The sequence below is a fragment of the Nematostella vectensis genome, chromosome 1 (genome assembly GCF_932526225.1).
Source record: "Nematostella vectensis chromosome 1, jaNemVect1.1, whole genome shotgun sequence".
Taxonomy (NCBI): domain Eukaryota; kingdom Metazoa; phylum Cnidaria; class Anthozoa; order Actiniaria; family Edwardsiidae; genus Nematostella; species Nematostella vectensis.
The window spans coordinates 4,651,935-4,672,815 of NC_064034.1; the positions used below are offsets into that span (position 1 = coordinate 4,651,935).

At 39.7% G+C, this 20,881-nt stretch overlaps 4 protein-coding genes and 1 long non-coding RNA gene across 6 annotated transcripts; 3 read left to right on the forward strand and 2 right to left on the reverse strand.

Annotated features, from left to right (window-relative positions):
• The first annotated feature begins 147 nt into the window (after window positions 1–147).
• Window positions 148–2,833, forward strand: LOC5517144 (chloride channel CLIC-like protein 1). The gene is made up of 3 exons (XM_001637121.3): window positions 148–416; window positions 751–1,455; window positions 1,972–2,833. Exons 1-3 carry the CDS (start codon window positions 183–185, stop codon window positions 2,560–2,562), a joined length of 1,530 nt encoding a protein of 509 aa, XP_001637171.2. The 5' UTR covers window positions 148–182; the 3' UTR covers window positions 2,563–2,833.
• Window positions 2,834–3,486: 653 nt separating this feature from the next.
• On the forward strand, window positions 3,487–6,375 carry LOC5517199 (selenoprotein P). Its single transcript, XM_001637122.3, has 4 exons — window positions 3,487–3,586; window positions 4,683–4,939; window positions 5,595–5,828; window positions 6,147–6,375. Exons 2-4 carry the CDS (start codon window positions 4,689–4,691, stop codon window positions 6,241–6,243), a joined length of 582 nt encoding a protein of 193 aa, XP_001637172.2. The 5' UTR covers window positions 3,487–3,586; window positions 4,683–4,688; the 3' UTR covers window positions 6,244–6,375.
• A 1,198-nt stretch (window positions 6,376–7,573) lies between these two features.
• Window positions 7,574–8,806, forward strand: LOC116621194. Its single transcript, XM_032387217.2, has 2 exons — window positions 7,574–8,005; window positions 8,266–8,806. The coding sequence occupies exons 1-2, from the start codon at window positions 7,784–7,786 to the stop codon at window positions 8,659–8,661; spliced, it is 618 nt and encodes a 205-aa protein (XP_032243108.2). The 5' UTR covers window positions 7,574–7,783; the 3' UTR covers window positions 8,662–8,806.
• Window positions 8,807–8,878: 72 nt separating this feature from the next.
• Window positions 8,879–20,866, reverse strand: LOC5517145 (protein KRI1 homolog). Of its 2 annotated transcripts, none has more exons than XM_048729272.1 (22): window positions 20,743–20,866; window positions 20,581–20,657; window positions 19,280–19,382; window positions 18,760–18,859; window positions 18,400–18,448; window positions 18,263–18,309; window positions 18,037–18,118; window positions 17,879–17,956; window positions 17,597–17,700; window positions 17,371–17,410; window positions 17,088–17,165; window positions 16,397–16,492; window positions 16,197–16,281; window positions 16,010–16,095; window positions 15,854–15,935; window positions 15,053–15,118; window positions 14,944–14,972; window positions 14,408–14,519; window positions 13,748–13,878; window positions 13,611–13,675; window positions 9,376–9,480; window positions 8,879–9,293 (listed from the first exon to the last, which is right to left on the reverse strand). In XM_048729272.1, exons 1-22 carry the CDS (start codon window positions 20,828–20,830, stop codon window positions 8,954–8,956), a joined length of 2,043 nt encoding a protein of 680 aa, XP_048585229.1. In that variant the 5' UTR covers window positions 20,831–20,866; the 3' UTR covers window positions 8,879–8,953. The 2 variants fall into 2 exon arrangements, with proteins under 2 accessions (XP_048585229.1, XP_032243106.2); XM_032387215.2 differs by having other exon boundaries at window positions 18,263–18,312.
• On the reverse strand, window positions 9,769–13,285 carry LOC125568026. Its single transcript, XR_007312025.1, has 2 exons — window positions 13,064–13,285; window positions 9,769–10,588 (listed from the first exon to the last, which is right to left on the reverse strand). It is a non-coding gene; the product is annotated as an uncharacterized LOC125568026 (long non-coding RNA).
• Window positions 20,867–20,881: the final 15 nt, after the last annotated feature.

The window sequence follows — 20,881 nt, forward strand, 5'->3', positions numbered from 1 at the left end:
CTATTTAACATATCATTTTATATTTAGTTTCATCAGAAAGAAGGCAATTTTAAATTTAAGAGTTAATAGCAAATTCTTAAATATAAATATGGAACATAAATTTTGGTCAAAGACAAAAAATATTTGTAGCGCCCCTGTGGTGGAAAGAGAGCTGGTAACGAGATAAAGTTAAAGTGAAATTAATGAAAGTCAAAAAAGCATCCGTCAAAAGTATTCTCGATTTATCTTCAAATATTTTCGGTTACACCATGCATAGTCCTGGAAAAAGCACCCTTCTAGTGTTTACGGTACTGATTTGCTCAGGTATGTGTGATGTGGAAGTCGAAGACAAATCTGTACCAGTTGAGGAATGGATCGACCCTGACAATATGGTCTTGGAACCCCTCGTTCAGAAAAGACTCAAAACATCGCAACCAGTAAGTAACCCCGTCATGTCAGCTCAAGAGAATCAACTTGCTTGTTTATTAATATTATTTGTCATTGTTTCATTTTATCACGCTCTCACCTTGAAAATTATTGTAGCGCGCACCAAATCCTGAGCAGCGATAAGAAATGTTTCTCAAATAGTTGAGAAACATTTTCGTGCTGCGCTCTACGAAATTTGTCACATGCTACATCTTATTGGTAGTGGCTAAACTAGGAAACATTTAGGAGACATGACGTGCGCTACATGTTGCTTAGTTCTAAAAGCCAGGCTTTTAGATTACTTACATTCGATGTGCAACTAAAAACATTATCTTATGATTGCAGCATGTAAAAAACTCAGACGGTAAAAAGCTGAGTCAGTTGAAAGCTCAGCTTGAGGACTGCTCTCAAAAGCTTTACCATGCAAACCAGCAGCTGAAGATGAAAGGCGTGACAACTGTGTGTGATCTGCCTCATTTAAAACAGCTTGTACGTGCCTTACTCAGCTCTGTTTACGACCTGCACCCAATAGTCACCCTTGAAATCAAAGACAAAGACCGCAAGTCTCTTGAAAAATTTCTACTTGGGAAAGCAAATGAACATGACACAAGTGAGTTGCTGCTGAGGATAATCAACACCAAAGTTCCATCTTCTACACTTAATAAGAAGACCTATGAAATATTCAATGCATATATGACCAAAGGAAATATTCTTGGTATAACATTCATCTTCGTTCTTTTATCTTGCATTATTGCATTTGAGTTGATGACATCTCTATCAGCCTACCAGCAGTTTTTGTACCTCATGGTTACGTTTTTCATGCTTAGTATTCCATGGGAGTGGTTCAGGCTGTATAAGGTAGCATTTGTGACCAAGCAGGTGGAGTTGATGAAGAAAATGCCAAAGCACTGCAAGCCTGATCATGAGTTAGGTGTTTTTGAGTCCATATCTATTTGGTGGCAAGGAAGTTTCACCTTCTCAGATGACACTTGCACCAAATACCAAGAAGCACTGCTTGTTGATCCATTTTGGGAAGTGGCACCATCTATGGTAAGATGAACCAATGAGTGATGTGCAATTACATCTAGCTTACACATCCATAACACCTTCTTGCGCCTAAAATACTTAATTTTCTTGAACAAAGCTGCGTACTTTGCTGAGTCTAGACTGGGACAAATTTATTCTTCTATGGTTTGCCCTATGTTTCTTAATTTTCAAGTTTAAACAGGACCTGTGGAACCCAAAAACATCTTCAGGTTTTGTTATTTTCATGTGTGCACACTCAATAAGCATTGTTGGTGTAAAAACAAATGTATTTCCTTGTTCTTTTTTAATTTCTCACTATATACAATAATTTTAGCTTAAATTTGTGTTGCGTTAGATTTAATACTTCAATTAAAGAAATGACAGTTACTTATATAAAGTTTTAAATTAGTCCCCTGCTTTAAATTAGTGGCTCCTCCTCCCCTCCCCCCAACACACACAGCTAAAAACTAAATAGATATGCACCCAGGGCACGAGAACAAGCATTTACAGTATATCTGTTACCTTATTAATATGTTTCAGGCTGTCTCTGTTACAATCACAAGGTTCTTCATCGAGCCCTTGGAGTATGTTGCTGAAGCATTCGGAAAAAGTTTCCGAGCCCTATTCAAAGAGGTCCCTGTGCAGTGGCAGCCATTTATGTTTATCCTAGTGGCATTGCTCTTGGTGTTAATTCTTCTTTTCATTACTGGTGTACATATTAACATCCCCTTTCTACAAATTGGTGTTGGGCGTGGCCCTGAAGGGAATATTGGCCGGCTTGAAAACAAAGTGCAAGAGCTGACAGCACTTCTTGAGCGTATGAACGAGCAGCGCCCACCAGCTATTGAAGACGTGGAGGAAATTGAGAACAGAGCTAATAGACAGCAAGCAATGCTCCATGCTATGATTGAAGGGAATCAAAGAATGGAAGCAGAGATGAGAGAAATGCAAGGATTACTTCAGCGTGTGATGCCTGCCTTGCAGGCCCCACCCCGTCCTGACCCACAGGAAGCTGATTGGGAAGTTGTGGCTGATGAAGAGAGGCCCAGACTGCCGCAGCCAGTACAGGCCTCTGAGCACAGTATCGTACCCTCACCTGTGGAACATGTTGGACCCTCTGGGCAGGATTGAGGAATATAGAGATGGAAATAGTACCAAAGACTGTCCAGCACAGTGCAAAAGACTACGTAATGCAATAGACTACATGATACATATTAGCTAGAAATACTAGCAGCCACTATGCTTATCATTTGGCAAAACTGGGAAAGGAAAAGAAGCTACAATCTAAATAGTTGTCCAAGCAATAGTCCTTTCAGATGTTGTATTGACTCTTAAGTGATAATAAGGTGCCCTATTTGAGAATCACCAGATTTTACACCTTTTCATTAAAGATGAACCAACATCCACTTTTCCTGATATTGGGATGGTTTGGGTCATGGAGGCTTACCTAGTGGTGGATCTAGGGAGCCTCCCCCCCCCCCCACCCTACCCTCCTTCTGTAACTTTAGAGCAAAAGAAGGAGAGCTGAAAATCACAAATTGACAGGTTGTAATATCTATATTGGTGCCAAACCCCCTAGATGCCCCTCCCTTCCCTGCTACCCATCCCCTCTTTCAGCCCACATGCATGTCCCATGACCCTACGCTTATGTTTTATCAATGAATACAGGATTTTCTGGGGAAGAACTCCAGGTAGAAGACTGGCCAAAACCAACAAAAAATAAAGAATAAAGACTCTTTGAAACAGCGCCGTAGCAGGCCACGTAATATTGGGGGGGCACAATACAGAAACATTAACAAAAAATTAAGGACCATGGCCACCCCCTCCTGGTCATTTCCTTATAATTTTTGAAAATATATTCACGACTCTGTGAAATGATACATTATATACTTTTCCAGTTTTAATGTACTAACCGAAGTCCTGGGGGATGGACGAAAACCTGATTACAAAATGGATTGATTTCAGGCCCCTGACATTTCTGTTTCTCACATACTTGTCTTTCTCTCGCTGAGTGAAGCTCATGGCTTAGATATATGTTTCTGTCAAGCACGGAAATGACGTATATGAGTACACATGCGAGTACGTGCTGACCCGGCTCCTTTACAACACCGTGCTGAGCGGAGTCGAGCGCGAAATACTGCCTCCATTATACAAGGTAAACCAAGGCTATACTCGTATACTATTCTAGCATGAGGGTGTATCACGCTCCACACATTCGAATATATTTAAATATATATAGGCGCTTGAAAACGGTGACCTCGCTCAGGTTTTCGATAAATGGAGCTATATGAAGGACTTCTTTGTTTTATATGGGATATAAAAACACGAGACATTCACAGCTACAAAAAATGGGAGACTGTTCTTTAGAGGGCTCTTTAGTTGCGCTGTTTGTAATACCCTCCTCTCCTCAGTCCTACCTATAGTCTAGCTACCACATAGTAAGATTCGAAGTTTTTTTCGTCTTATGATCTTTCTGGCTAGTGTCTGTGCTGAAAGGAGGGGTCTTTAAGTGAGACTTGAAGAGCTAATCATATGAGGAGATTATACAGCTTTCTTTTTACGGATACCCCCCATTCATCAGAGATTACATGTTGTAAGTTGAAAAGTACTTTTTACGCTGTCAACATGCATATACCATATGTTAGGTACGCGCCGTTCTTCTTGTATAAGCCACATCCTTTCCATTCTAAGAGTGAAATTTTTAGATAAAAATCGGAGACTTGGTCATCCTTATACAGGTAGGTCTAGGGGCATGCTCTCCCCGGGAATTTTGACATTTTTGAACTTTTAAAAGCTAACAATTGTTTAAACGTTAAGGAAGATAATGTCATTGATTAGGGTTTTATTTCAGAGTCCGTAACACTCGTAGGAAAAAAAATACACAGCCACATTCAACACATTCAAGGTGGCAACAGGGGTGGATCCAGAATTTAAAAATGTGTGTGTGTGTGTGTGTGTGGGGGGGGGGGGGGGGGGGGTGGATAATGGCCGGATGGACGGCTTATAACTGATCCAGTAGTTCTTTACATGGTAGGTCACAGGATCTAACAATACTTCATGCTAAATTGGATATGTCACGTCAGCAAAGTCTAGCAGGCAAAGGAACATGGACAGTACCTCCCGTCCCTCAGACATTTATTTTCTTCAAACAAAGTGATTTTTCTACACAAAAAGAGGGTTGATATCCACCGAATCCACCCCCCATGTATCCGCCCCTGGATAGTGGGTTGGACATCTTGATATTTTCTTAGACTAACATGACGGCCTCGCATATGCTACTACTTGTCCCCTTCGCCCTTGCTCTACTGCTTTCTAAGCCCGCGGAATCTGCTGGTGTGTGTCAGCGGCCGCGCCCATGGACGGTGAATGGCATGGATCCCATGGCCCAGGCCCGCGCAGATAAACAAATCGTAGTGCTGGCGCTGATGGAAGCGCGTGCGTGCGGGATTTGCGTCAGACAGGCTAAGGCCATGGAGTCGCTACTGACGATGCTCAGGCAACGGGAAAGGTATGGTGGCGATAAAAATGTACATTTGCTGACGTGTTTTGAACAGAAGTAGACGAAATTAAAGTAGCAGTCGAACTAATATGCTGGGAATCTTATAAATATGAATTCATACCTCAGTTTATTATAAGTCGGACGGGTGGGAACGTACAACATTTGCAAGATTCGAGAAAAAGCGCCAACTCACAGACACACAGCCAGAGTTGAATTTCGCTTATTCAAGCCACATCAATAGCGTATGAATTAGGTAATCGACGCTGCTGAGGAGTTTGGCTCTCTCACTTATTATCATACTTCGGGTTGGATCCCACCTTCTAGCTTTACATTTACTGTATCTTCAGTAAGACGGGGTGGACAAAGGTGTCACAGGCGTCGGAGTTCTAGCCAATGAGAGGGCAGCAAAAGAGCCCAGGCTTCGAGAGATCAATCAACCAAATCCCTGGGCCGAGGGATGTATATCGCTAATTGCTTAGGCTCTCGGTAATTAACTCTTACTTAGAACGTCAAGGATGAGATTCCTCTGTCTTCCTTATGCTGCAAGTGCACAAAGCACAACGCACCGTACAACGCAAATTATAAGTAAATGACAAATAGAGGCGTGGCTGCTTTCCCCTTTCCCTTTCCCCAGTTTTTCCATTGCGTTCCTGTTCTATTCTAGATCCTACCAGCTGGGGAATCTGTACTTTATGATTGTCAATCACCACATGGCGGCCGGTTCCATCCGCTTTATAGAGGAACGAGTCAGTTTTCCAGTCTACCAAGAGAACGCGAACAAACAGATATGGCCAGCGGTTGACGGCGCCAAGGATGACATCATCGTGTATGACAGATGCGGAGGCCTGGTGTCGCATCTGAAGTGGCCGAAAAGTGATTTGACTAAGCCACATCTTTGGTAAGCAGTATTCAGTGTGGATCCAGGTCTCACAATCAAGAGAAGGGAATAAGTGGAGCATAGTTCACATCCAAAAAGTATACAACAATCCTCGGAAAATGCGCTGAAATCACATGCGAACGTAATGAAACTTAAGAAGGAAAAGAGAATAAAATAAGAGGGAACTGTCTCGTTATCTTTTCTGCATGCGGCTACTCTCCGCGCGCTCTACCTTGCAACATGTCTCCCTTATCTGTTCCACTTTTTTTAAAGAACGCTTCCCTGAGTTAAATTCTCATGATTAAATAGCACTTTCATTCACTGCGTTTTGTTTTTCAGGCAAGCTATCCACCGGGCTAAATGGAGTAAGGCGTGTTGCAAGCAGCAGACGACAGAACCGCCAACAATCTCTGACGGGGGCAAAGTGGAACCCTAATGAGGAAATCTTTGAGAATAATACCAAAACTGCACTCATTTACGTGAAGCCTTATCAAGCGGGTTAACATTCTACGGGGTTATACACTGTCATACACCCAACAGCCAGAGAATAAACCATTTTATACGAATATTATGTCGGGTTGTGTATTCATTTATCCCAGCATTGGGCCAAAAAACCCATCAATTTTGGGATCAGTTGACCTTTCTTGTTGGCAAATTCAAACAAAAATAACCACAGAAATGACCAAGCTCAGCACACCAGAGAAAGACGAAAAAAAAATTTAATCTTTGAATAAAATTAGACCCTTTCTAAAAAAAAAATTCCGGCTTTATTTTTTTTTGTAACCGCTGAATAAGTTGCTTTCTATTGCTGTTACTCTACTGCTAGGGGGGGGGGGGGGGGGGGGGAGTGACACGTCCATGAGCACTTGCGCGTTATTTTCTAGTTAGCAGCAAAAAAGGCGCGAAATAATTCGAAAAGTCCGTCAAAATGCATCGAAAAAAATGCCAAATTATTCTTATTAAATGTGTAAACAAGTAAAATTTAACCTAAAAAATTAAAGTTGGAATCACAAGTTTGCTCATGTGTGTTTTTTTCATACATTATGTAAAATGGTGAGTAGATTTAGTAGAAGATTTGGGTTGTGAGTTTTGTGATGCAAAGACTCCGAAAAATTGCCGTGCCGTCTTGTTTGCTTACATTTTTGTTTAGACAATTATTTCGTATTATAAGGACTCTCTACCCTAATAATTTAGCTAGTTCGATTCATCAGGCATTTAGTAAACTAATAATCGGGGTTTTCCTCTAAACTACTTCACTCCATAAGGGGCGAGTTTTGGCCTTGAAGATAGACTTCTTGAATCAACTGGTCTCTGAAAATTGATCACGTCATCTTGCTGTCCTTCTTGTTTTACTGGGGTTGCACGAACCGGTTGTCTCAGCTTTAGACTGACTAAAATAACATATCAAGCACAGATTTGATGAGGATTTGCCTGAATAATAATTAGAATACAACTAAGGAATATTTTGCCAACTTTTGGCTAGAAAAATATTTTGTTGTTATTTTTAGCTGTAGGAAAAAAAATTCTCATGACCATCAGTGCAATCTTTGCCAAGAAAAATGAAAATACAGTAAAAAAGGCATAGGTATTAAATATTATTGTCCGGGATTGCTGAGCGCGCGCTAGTTTGCCAACCAAACAGTCACTCGATAGAACGGTATGCGCGCGCATTGATAGATCCGGTCGAACCTTTCAATAAGCGCGCGCTTCGTCTCAGCTCAAATCGTCGAACAAAGAATTGAGCAACCGATGTAGTCCCCTAAGTAAAACCGAATAAACCACGGCCTTACACGAACAAGTTATTTAAATAAACCCACAGTTATGACGACCTGGAGTGAACGCGAAAATACGATAATGTTAATTAATTATGTCACAACCAGGCATTGTTCGCGTCAACTAATTGCCTTGCTCCCATTATTTTGAGGTTTTTAGATAGAAGTTCCTACAAAGAAATTTGAAGGTCTTGTGGAACTAAAATGGCCGAGTCTATTGTTGACGCTTCAAGACTAGGAGTGGCGACCTCACTTAGTGCTGAGACGCCAAGAAGAGCGGATGAATTGATAGAAAGCGCTAATATGGAACGAAACAAAGGAAAAAGCAGAAGCCAGGTTAAAGAGATGCTACTTAAAGTTCCGGAGTTTATCAAGAAGAGCATAAGTTCCACAATAGGTGATGAAGATGAGGAGGAAGAGGAAGAGGTTTGTTAAGATCTTGATCAAACTAATGTTCCGTGGTCAGACAAGAGTCGTATAGTGGCTGCCTTAGACGCCTTCTATACCTTCGACTCGATCACATTGTATCAATGCTCTAGAGATTCAGCATACAGCTGCACGAGGGTTCACTTGCTTCCCAAATTAATTATGTTTGTATCGTATCTATCATCTTTTTTTTAACTTAAAACTTTACGCGTAAACCAAATGCGCAATTGATAAGTATGCCCTTTTACCCTCATCCCAAGGTAATCCAGCGTTATCAAATGAAACACGAAGGGTACATAGACGGCATGGAGGGGGCGGAGAACACCATCTTAGCGCTGCGACAGATAATCGAGCGACAGTCAAAGATCATAGAGCAGCTGGACCATGAGCTACGACTCAAGCGTCAAGGTTACCTTGACTCTGTCAAGGGTCCCCATGGAGACGAGGTGCTGGATGATCACATGATGCTAACTTACATCAACACGAAGCTGGACATATTGACGGAGCACGTGCTGTTTATAGCGAGACGAGTGACGACTGATCGAAGGTGCCGGGGTTTGTGTGTAAAGCACGTGCGCACGAGAAAATGCTTGTGCCAAGGATTTGACAGACCGCATCGCTGCTGTGGAAAGATAGGCGGCATCTGCGACTGTTGATATCCAAGAAGTTTTTCTTCTACTCTTCATATTCAGAAAGCTGACTGAAAATGGTTTTACTTTACCTGAAAATGGATTATTTTAGTTAAAAAAAAAAAAATCAATATTATGATTTCTTTAAATGGAATAAAGGACAGAGCACTTTTTCTTTAGAACTTTTCTTTAGAAAGGAAATAGAAAGGGAAGGGATTGTTACAGTACATCAATTTCCCTAACATTTTACTTGTCTCTAATTTTTATTTTTCTAAATCAAAAGCTAAAATCGTTAAAAAATGCTTATTATTAGCACTATTCACCGCTTCTTATTCAGACCGTAAGCCGATAACCTCTCTGCCGAAAGTTTGGCAAGTTTTTCTTTCCTGGCGCCTTTGAATTGTCTCAGAAGCTTTCGCTTTTTCGCCATTTCCATTTCTTCTTTTGCAGATAGTTTTCTCTTCCATCCTTTCCTTTGCAAAAACGCCGCTTTTTGTTTATCTTTCTGGAAAGTTCTTTCTTTGGCTGTGTTTTCTTTGGGGTGAGAATGAGGCTGGTTTCTCGGAGACCCATTTGCTTCAGATTTCGTGACGTCAGTCTGTGATATACCCGAGTCTACTCGGTCATTACTTGATTTCGCAGCCCGTACTTCTTCATTTCTGTGTGTTTGGGGAAAGAAACATAAAATATCAAATAAAATTATTAGATATTGATTCAAGAAATCAAAATTCCTATTCTCACGTCTCCGATTCTGTTGCAGCGGAAGTAAATATCCGTCGCCTTCGCTTCTCATCATTGCTGAGTTTGCGATACTTCTTCAAATCACGAATTTCCTCTTCAGTGGATCTGTTGATAAGAGCCAAGTCGATAAGAACTAAGAAAACGTGGAGGTTAAAGAGACTGCGTCATGCGTTGCGCATCTCGTTTGCGCGTGTTTTCCTTAGGCCACGCTAAGGGTAAACACTTTTTGTGGCTCTGCCAACATATTTGGTCAGGTGACCAAAAAACCGTGGTTCACGGAAGACTAACAACGTATCCCCAGACACAACAAACAAAGTCTTTTGGTATCTGATGTGTGATGTCTGGTAAGCTAGAACACTTCATTGTCTTGTTTTCTTAGGATGTCTTTACTTATGATAAGGTCGATTGTATTGTATATCGGGTGTATATGACACTCATATATACTAACAGTTAAAACTAGAAGTTCTCGTGGATAAGTGAAGTGCTCGAGCTCATAGATTGGTTGGTCATTCAATTGCAGGGTTAAATCAAGATTCTTTTAGATTTGTGTGGGGCATTTCGCACATTTTCCATAAGCCAGGTATATGCAAGACACCATTTTCTTTGCAGCCACTGTCTTGGCTGATCACTTACCCTTTCATGGTTTCTCTGTTTGTTTTATAAGAGAAGTAGAACAAAAACAAATTGCTTGTAGTCTTATTTTATTAAACAAAAGAAATTATTTAATTGAAGCAATTGTATGTCTAGAAAAGGAAAGGTGAAGTCTGATAACCATAATAAACAATCTGATTAGCTGTGGAGGGTATGTGCAGTCATAGATATTATGGAAAGTAAGTATATTTAAAAAAAGACTGCTTTTTGGTGATTGAGTGGGAGGGGCACAACCCGTGTGTCCACACCGAGCTGCATGCCTGTACGTACGCAGTAAGCTATTTGGGTCTAAGTGGTGGCCATGATAATAGCTACTGAAAAGATTACTGCTCATGTATTAACATATAGTTAACTATGCAGAATTTATGGTCTCCTGGTTATCCCTAACAATAGCTTCTGCATGTAAGTACACTGCAGTATTTACTGGAGCTCACTGATTTCTAAAGAATCTCTGTGTCTCCTCCGTGGCTGTGTTTGCCTTGGTTTAAAATAATGAAGCAATCCATTTTTTTTATTTCTTGGGCAATGATTTGCAATCATAGTAGTTCTGGACTGGACATTGCTTTGGAAAAATAGACTCAACATATAAAATACTGCAAACCAAGTATCGAGTAAAATAAAGCAATTCATAGATCCGACATGTCAATCACGAGCGCACAAATAGCCAATCAGGAAAGAGATTATGCAATAACAGCCATGTGGCACAGGGAGCTCACCTCCACGGTCTGAGTAGTTTTATTTTTATTTTTTCGGAGCCTTCCTAAATAAAGTTCCGAACCGCGTTGCGTTGTTGTTTTACTGCGTATGTGCCGCTTGTCTGCCTGGCGCTGTCTGGCGCTTGTCTCATTGGTTAGCGGTCTAACGGCTGTCGTCTCGCCTGCGAAATGGCTTCCTTGTCACGACATACCTTACAAAGAGAGAAAAGGGATGAAACTCTGGCTAATTCTTCTGCCGCTAGCGTGTTGAGCACATCCGGACGGAAGTGAAATTACCGGAAGTAATTTCAAAGCGTGACGTCACCTTTTTTAAAAACTCAACGGCAACAGAGCCACTAAATCTTCGAATATGGCTTCGGCTCTCTTCCAATCTGTTACGAATGTTCATTCCTAAACACAAATTCGGAAACATTTCTTAAAAGTGCCGCATAGAAAATGTTTTAAAAAAGGTTTAAAACAGGAATAAAATATTTTTCGACAAACAAATTTAATAAAAGAGACTAGTAGAAACAAAGAGAAGTGTACGAACTTACATGTTTTTATTTCAAGAGTTGTCTCAATCAAATATCGTAGGCGAGAGAAGCAAGCATAGGCTGGCGCGATTCGCTTATTAGTATGCAAACGGAAGTAAAATTTCATTGATGCATCTACTTCCGTCCGCATGTGCTTCGCATGAAACGGCAGAATAGCGGAAGAAAATCAAGGATTTGCGAGATGCTGTATTGTGGGGTTTAGAACGTGTTTCTTTGATTCTTGACATCATCAAGTAAAAGAGCCACCTTTCTTCTAGTTTTGTACGAATTTTGGGCCGATAAATTTCAAAAAAGGGAATTTTTCTGGCGTGTTTTCTAGCGCAGGTAAAAAGAGTTTGATCCCTTTTCTCTCTTTGTAAGGTATGTCACGACAAGGAAGCCATTTCGCAGTCGAGACGACAGCCGTTAGACCGCTAACCAATGAGACAAGCGCCAGACAGCGCCAGGCAGACAAGCGGCACATACGCAGTAAAACAACAACGCAACGCGGTTCGGAACTTTATTTAAACCGTAGGAAGGCTCCGAAAAAAACTAAAACTACTCAGACCGTGGAGGTGAGCTCCCTGTGCATGTGGTCCCACAAATGTCCCACAAAAAGTCGGCAATCGACAGCAAAAAGATTGGTTTGAGATATTTTTCTGCGAATCTGGACAAGCAAAATAAGCATCTTCCGGTCAGCGTAGAAAGTGATAGTCCTGTTTTCTTTGACCGGCCACTTTTAGTGTAGAGTTGGGACTCAAATTGCAGAAAAAACACGTAAAATTTCTGCGAAGAAACGAAAAACAAAAAGCAAACAAACCACATATACAAGAACAGTGTAAGTCCTACCATTAAACTTGTGTTTGATATAACCGAGGTTACTTCAATTACATATAAGAATGAGACTGTCGTTTGTATTATTGCTGTAAATCTTGACATTTGCCGATAAAACTTGTAGTTAAAAGTCAGGCGTAAACAGCGAATTCGGCATTCTCTTCTACTTTTCCCCCGCACTTAAATCACTTCAAGTTGACAAAAATAGCTTTGAAAGCACATAAACACATAGTACCTACCGAAGAGAGCACCGCTTTATCTTATCATTTCCAAGTTTTCGTATTTCGAGCTGGATTCGGGTCGTTTCCATTCAACAACCAAACTTGTAGTTATCTATTTCTATGCTTCTCTACAAGATTTTCACCAAGCTTGGACAACAAATCAATTTCTGTCATGTTAGGTGACCGTCTTTAATTTCCCAAGTCGCAGGAAAACCCCTATAAACGTCTATATTTTAGATAACCCCCAGGATTCTCAGACCTCATCCGACATGTTGTACAATTTGTGGGACTTTTGTGGGACATTTGGGTTGCACTAAGCTGGATTCTATTTGCTGCTTTCTGATTGGTGGTTATTCGTGCGCTCGTCGGATCTGCCAATTTAATGTCTGATATTAGAAGGGCCGAGAAGCGGGGCAGAGAAATGAGATTTTTCGGATTGATTTTACATTTCCCTTTATACAAAAGTCTTATCAAATAACGCAGAGATCTACTGAATGCTTATTATTTATTATATTAGGAATTTGGTTGGTTTGTCTTCCCTTCATAAAGTTATTTCACTCAGTTGCATTTATACACAAAGCCTTACAGTACAAACGCCAGGCAATGGGATTTGGGCCGATTGAATATCTTTCGCTTTTCCCTTAGGTGAGGGGCTAGTTTGATTATCCAAGTTCTTTTATTATCAAATGACAAACTTCGAAAGCCACGATAAGCAAACCCCGTAAAAAATCGGATCATAAGTCGTCATACTTACCAAATAATTCTTTGATATCGCCATCGTATTCGCGGTATAAATCGAAGAAGGAGCTTTCAACATTATCGGAAACACAAGGTAAAGGCCCTGTCACGCGTACGTTTTTTCTCTTGCAACTTGTCTCGCAAAAAAATTGTTGCAGGTCGCACGCGCCCTGTCACACGTGAAGTTTTTCCTGCGACTTGAAACAATTTGTTGCAGAAAGTAGAAGAGCGATCAACTTTTCGTGCGACTTTGAGAAATGCAAAACAAGTTGCAAAAAAAAATGCGCGTGCAAGAGAAAAAACGTACGTGTGACAGGGCCTTAAGTGCGAAAAATCCTGGTGAATCGCGGACTGCCAAAGGTAGCCCAAATCTTGGTTTCCACAGAGTCCGTCCAAATCGAAGCTGGAAAGGCAACGCATAGACTACTAATTGACGATGAGGGGAGGCGACGTGAGAATTCGTTTACAAGATGGCGACGGTTTGTTCCACAGGAAACCCAAATCGACACGATGACCGAAATATTAATATATGACAGATATTTAGAGAATGCTTCAATACTCACCGATACTGCGACATCTTCTTTACGGAGACCCACTGATTTAGCTCCCTCTCTGGAAATTTCAATACCTATGAAATAAACGATAGACCGAGCTATCGTGTGGAAAAGCGGGTGATAGTGGATAAAGTCGGTTGTCTTACCTCTTCTGCGCTAAGGCCGTAGTCATTAGGAGTGACCTGTCTGTATTTAAATCTACACGGCATGTCCCCAATGATGTCTTCATAATCCAACTTATAATATTCGTCGAAATACTCTTCGAACGTTTTCTCATCTACGAAGCAGAAAATAAGGGATGAAGAACACTATACTGTAGTTTCAATCAATCTGGAAGGCACATCACTCACAAGTGAGTATACACCTATTTCAAAAACGTTGTCCGTGCGAAACGGCAAATGGCGATTGGCAAATGGCCAATCGCCATTAGGACCGTAAGGAACCATGGGTCTTATTAAATTTCTACTGAATGCTGAAGAATATTAATAAATCAAACAATTTTCCATTAAAGATCATCAATGTATGTCTCTGACAATGCTAGACTTTATTTAACATCTTTAATTTTACGAATGATTAGTACCCAGAAGCACCGTTCGGGCTTAGAACTGCCATTTACTATTTGCCATTCGCCATTTGCACTGACAGGAACCTTTTTTGAAACAGGTGTATGACAAACGCTGTCAGCGTCAGCGAAAAAAAAAATAACGCAAAAAAGACTTTTGGGCGACAAGATATACTTGCATAAACAGAATCTTAACAAAAAGCGACTCTTGTTGCACTAACTTGATTTTTGTTTTATCACTTACTGGGATCAAACAAAGGTTTGTTCTTGTTGAGCGCTTTGGCAAACTTCGACTTCTTTTTCAGTTTTTTTTTCCCGGACTCGGTGTCTTGGGTTGGGTCATAGTCGGCGTCCATCTGTATAGCAGTAGACGAGGCAGTACGTTAGCTTTGACAGTTTTAGGAACAAGGCCAATGAGGATGAGAGAAACTTGCTCTATTTGGCCGACATGAGCTGCACTATAGGCAACGCGCCCAAAAAAATGCTCAGCACTAGTCACTCATAGTTATGACGATCGTGTCAATTAAAATACTGTGATTCTTCCACGTTAATTGGCTAACTTTTTTAAGCTTTGCCTTGTTGGCCAAGGTAGCATGTATCGCACTGTCTAGAGCAGCGCTAAATCGATGGCGAGATACTTTGGGTAATTTCTATTTAGTGCATCAACAGGCTCTGATACACTTTGCAACTCTTAAGGTCCATTAGTTGTTTGACAAACAAAGCCATTTACTGGTAAATATTTCAAAAGAGCAGATCACTTCAGTGTTATCTCAGACTTACGTTGAACCCTGGGTCATCATAGCCAAGTTCTATGAAAAAAGAACGTGTAAGTTAAATGATAAACCAAAGGTATTAGAAAACTAAAAGCACAAAGAGAAAGGTTTCCTACCGTAGTCATCTTCAGCGTAACCTTCTCCTCCGGCGTCGCGACCCTGCCACTCGTCCCAGTTCTCCTCTGAAATATAAGAAGTTTTACATCACTTTCTTACAGTAGTTTCTGTGACTCAATATGGGTTTCCGCCAAAGAGGAAATGTGTATCCCTATCTTTTTTTTATTGTTGTTTCTATGAGTTAAATCCTCCATCCCCTTCTTTCGCTAGTGTTAGCAAATTTTGCAGCAATAGGTTTGTTTGATTATCGAAGCGTAACCCCTAAGTAACACAATATCAGCATACATTCCTTCCCGAAACATCATCACTATCAAACTGTAACTACAACAGTACCACAATATAGCGTACTTTCCTTACTGAACTCATCATAATCACGAGTTTCAAACTGTAACTCCTAAGTACAATGGAATTGGCTAGCTCTCCTAAGCATAAACATCATCACAATCATCATTATCATGTTGTAACTCCTACGTACCAAAATATATAAGCATGCTTTCCTAAGCATAAACATAATCACAATCATCATTATCATATTGTAACTCCTAAGTACCAAAATATATTAGCATGCTTTCCTAAGCATAAACATCATCACAATCATCATTATCATATTGTAACTCCTAAGTACCAAAATATATTAACATGCTTTCCTAAGCATAAACATCATCACAATCATCATTATCATATTGTAACTCCTAAGTACCAAAATATATTAGCATGCTTTCCTAAGCATAAACATCATCACAATCATCATTATCATATTGTAACTCCTAAGTACCAAGACATCAGTATCTTTTGCTTACCATAAACATCATCCAAATCATCATTATCAAACTGGGGTTCCTCTTCCTCTGCTTCTTCATAAAACTCGTCATCAAATACTTTCTGTTTACAAATAGTACCATCTTTGTGTTACTTATTCAAACAACGAATGCCAATAGCCAGAAATAATGCTGCACCTTCATCGCCTCATCATATTTTGCTGGATCAAAATCCCCTTCCACATCTTCATCGGTGAATCCTACATTAGGATTGCCTGTTATCTCTAAAAAGGAAGAAAAAGGAAATATTATGCACCCAAGCAAAGTGTACCATGTACCTTAATAGTGCGAGACAAACAGGGTTTTTTATCTGAGGTTACTTTACCCTTCAACTTTTTTAATTTATCTTGAATCTCTTTTCTTTTCAGGTTTTTCATTCGTTTTATCTCCTCTCTTTTTTGCTCTTTTTCCTAAAATATAAAAACTTGTTATCCATGACGATGTGAACTGTGTTGTACAGAAAAAGAAGTGACAACCTTTTTATTAAAAGAAATTGCAAAGTAAGTTAAGCATGATGCCTGCTACCTTTTTCTTTCTTTCTTCTCGTTGTTTGCGAGCCTCTTTCCTTCTCTCATCCTTATGTCTAACAGATGCACTGATGGTCCTTGGGTAGCTTTTAATCTGTGCAACAAATGTACAATGATCAGTAAAAATCTAAGCATAAGAAATTCTATTTTCCTTTATTTTAAAGACATTTAAAGCATCTTTTACAATGCTGTATATAAAAAGCAAAACTGAAAATGGCTGTATAGTCACACCAGAGTTCAACACACTGTAAAAATATGTTACCAACAAATCTAGATTTTTTAATTTGCTTTTAAGAATCAGATGTGGTTTGATTTTCACTCAAGAATCACAAGGGCTATAAGTACTTTGTATCTCCATTTCATCTTACATTTAACCTAAAACCAAATTTAGGTTTGGCTCTTATAGAGGCAAGGACACATGATAGTTTGATTCAAACTCAAAATTCAAATTCAATTTTTTTTTTGCAGCTGAATGGTAAGGCAGGAGACACTTTACAATGAGGTTAGAAACACATTAATCGCTGAGATCAGAATGCATTACAAACTTGGGGCAAATTTCTGTTTATTTCATTCAGAATTCACTGGCAAAACATCCTAGCTACTGTGAAGGAATAATTATCAGCTACCTTTTTTAAGCAAGATTTTTAACCATCTAAGAAGAATTCAAGTTGCACAGTACAAAAGCTTACAAAAGCAGCATCAGGCTCTTCGAAGCGGAAGTTGTATTTCCTTTCAAATTCCTCTTGCTTTTCTACTTCATTTTCATCCTTTAGAGAAAAAAATCAAAAAGAACAATTTGGGGTAGATGAAAATACTGGGGGTGGTGGTGAGAGTAGGGTTACCTTTATGTAATTTTTATCCATACATACTCAAGGTGGGGTCCTCTGAAAAATGTGGAGGAGCTGATGGGAGGTGACGTTTTATTTGAAGGGGGGACTTCACATTTAAAACTCTTTCTTTGCATGTACTAACCTCATCTTCCTCATTCACAATTTCTTCATATGTTGGAATTCTGAAGAAAGCAAGATTCTTTAGGTACTGTAAGTGAATGTTGCTTGCACACGCTATAGAACACATCCATTGTCATTTGCGATTACATATCCGTAGGAGCAACATTCTTTAAAAAGTGTGATCATGCAAAAGTCATAAAAAATCACATTAATATTTCAGTCGCTAAGGATTGCAATGTCACCCTTACCTGTCATCTTCTTTATCAATGTATTTCCTGTCCAAGATGTAGTCCCTAAGAAACAGTTCATCTTTGTCTAGGTTTGGGTCATTCCAGTAACGCTGAAGTCCATCCTTAAAAAAATATAACAGTAAACTTCCTTTACCTCAAACTACTTGACTTCTATTTCCATGCAATGAATTTATTGTAGAGAAAGTGAAAAGGTCTGCAAAACTTTTATAAAATAAAATAAATTTCCATCTCCCCTTTTACTACAAAAAGTATTTTCCAGATCAGGCTTCCGTAAAGTACCATTTCTTTTGCTGCTTGAGCATCAATTCTTTTTTTCTCTCCTTTCAGCCACTCTTTATAATCAACTTCTTCTTGTTTCTAAAAACAAAACAATAAAATATCAAAATGTTATTATATGAAATCTGTACATCAGTAGTTGCCCAAACATTAGCACATACCTTTTCATCCTCTAATTTTTGTCTCACTTTCAGAAAATTCCCATTGTCGTCCTCTTCTTCATCATTAACAGCTAGTTTGAAACTAAACAATGAAATCAGTTTCTTTGAATTTTATTAGCTATGGGGCAATGCTCTGACCATAAAGAGCATATCGTATGATGCAGATGGTGGTGCAATATATTGGTTTTACCATTTAGCAGGAATGTATATAGGAATTATTTGTTACCTATCCTTTAATGCCTTTTGCTCCTCATCATATGTGAGCTTTTTATTCTGCTACAAAGGAAAATGTTCATACTGTAAGGAAATAACAGACACTTTACTGGACTTTTATTTATGAAAAGTAATGCACATTCAACTTACCTCTGATTCGTCTTCATCACTGCTCTCTTCATCACTTACAAATGCTTTACTGAAAATCATATATAAGACATTGTTTTAGAAATAATGGATATGTACACTGATTGCACTTTTAATAAGGGGAGGGAGGGGTTGAACGAACCCAAAAGTCAAGACAAGGCTTCAAGATCATCATACAAATAGTCTTAGGAGTAACCAAAATGGGTGGACTTCAGCCCCTGCCACCCACTGCCCTTCAAAGCCTCCCCCTCAGCCTTCCCCTCACTCTAAGGCTGCTGTCTCTGTAACTAGCTAAAAACAAGCATCTACGGGTAGCAAATAAGAATAACCCTTAAGTAGGAAGGCATTGGAGTTCCTGTTCACCTTCCTTTCTCCAGAAGTCTTTTCCTCTCATAGTCCTTGAGGAACATTGGCTTTTGAGGCTTCTTGCTTTTTTCCTTATCATTGGATGAGGATGAGTCATCTGAAAAAACAATGCACACAAAGTGAGATTTACAGGGGTGAATCTAGGGATGAGCTGAACAGGCTCCACCCCTCACCCCCCTATTTTGAGACATTTGGCTTAAAAATAACAAGAAATATAAGGGAATCTATGGAAGAACAATGTATCTGCCCTTCCCCCCTTTCCTGAAACTCTGCTTCAGCCCCCCTTTTGGAACTTTTGTATCTGCCCCTGATTTCGACATCCTTCAAGGGGGGTATATAAACATGAGTTAAAGAGATAAATTAAAGATAATTCTTTTGTCAGTAACCACCTTACTGTATGTTACTGAAAAATGTGTTTGTTGGTAGAACTGTCTGCATACAAGAAGGTTCTAATATTTATATAGTCAACACAAGATAGGACCTGTATTTATATAGGTCCTCACATAGGTGCTCAAACCTGACTCATAAAATGTTGCATCTTTGTCGTAAATCTTTGGGTCTTTTTTCTTTAACATGGCCAATACTTTGAGAAAATCCTTCTCTTTCTGTGCTGTGAGTGCCTGCGAAACAACATTACTTCATGTATATTATGTTTTAGAAACTTATATTCTTAATTCCCTAAAAAATGAACTACTTTTACATACCTGTCAACCTCCGAAAATCTCAAGGCTTGAGAACTTTTGAGGGGAGGGGTAGGGTATATTCATTTTTTGGGGGGAGGGGTGGGTTTAACCTTGCGTTTGCCATATTAAAAGCTCTCACGAACAAATCCACTTATAGATCTCACGAGGGATTATTGTTTCAAATATTTTAATAGAAAATAGGCAAAATGACGATTCTCTATAGAATAATTTTCGGGAGCCATAAAAATGGTGGTTTCTTCGTGTTACAGAGCACCAGCACCAAAAACACAATAAAACAAAAGCCAAAAACAAAGACCTTAGAACGAGGCAATGAAATAGAGTACAAAGGCCTTGGGCACCAAAAACAAAGACCTTAGAACGAGACAATGAAATAGAGTACAAAGGCCTTGAGCACCAAAAACAAAGACCTTAGAACGAGACAATGGAATAGAGTACAAAGGCCTTGGGCACCAAAAACAAAGACCTTAGAACGAGACAATGAAATAGAGTACAAAGGCCTTGGGCACCAAAAACAAAGACCTTAGAACGAGACAATGGAATAGAGTACAAAGGCCTTGAGCACCAAAAACAAAGACCTTAGAACGAGGCAATGAAATAGAGTACAAAGGCCTTGGGCACCAAAAACAAAGACCTTAGAACGAGACAATGGAATAGAGTACAAAGGCCTTGGGCACCAAAAACAAAGACCTTAGAACGAGACAATGAAATAGAGTACAAAGGCCTTGGGCACCAAAAACAAAGACCTTAGAACGAGACAATGAAATAGAGTACAAAGGCCTTGGGCACCAAAAACAAAGCTCCCCGTAACACCAAGGAATACCCATAAAAATCCCTAAAAAGCGGGAGATTTGGTGCTCAACGCGGGAGAGCGGGAGAAGGGGTCCAAAATCTTGAGACTCCCGCCAAATGCGGGAGAGTTAACAGGTTGTCTTTTACATTTAACATCCTTATTGCCCAAATGGAACAACTCGAAAAATACACACACACGTGGTGTTGCATACACGCTAACTTACAGGTCAGCTGTATTACTAATATCCATCAACTCAATCATATCACTTACAACTGAAAAAACAGTTCTTTCTATAAAAAAATCAAGAGATTGGGCTAGTGTTACCTCTGCATCCTCGTCCTCTGTTTCAGAAGAACTCGATTCCTGGTCAGCGGTAGCACTTTCACCATATTTAGCCTTCACTGGGAAACATTACACAACAAAACCCGCATAAATGTGACTGATCATAAGATTGTTATGCTCTCTATATCGATCATTTTCACTTACATCTATGGAGTTCGGCCCGTTGTTGATTCTTCTCGAATCTCTTGGCATATTCTCTGTTTACTGAAATCTTGTACTCCTTGTCCGCCATGTTGGATTTAGTGCGCGGTAAAAAACTGGGACTTATATGTCAACCGCTGAA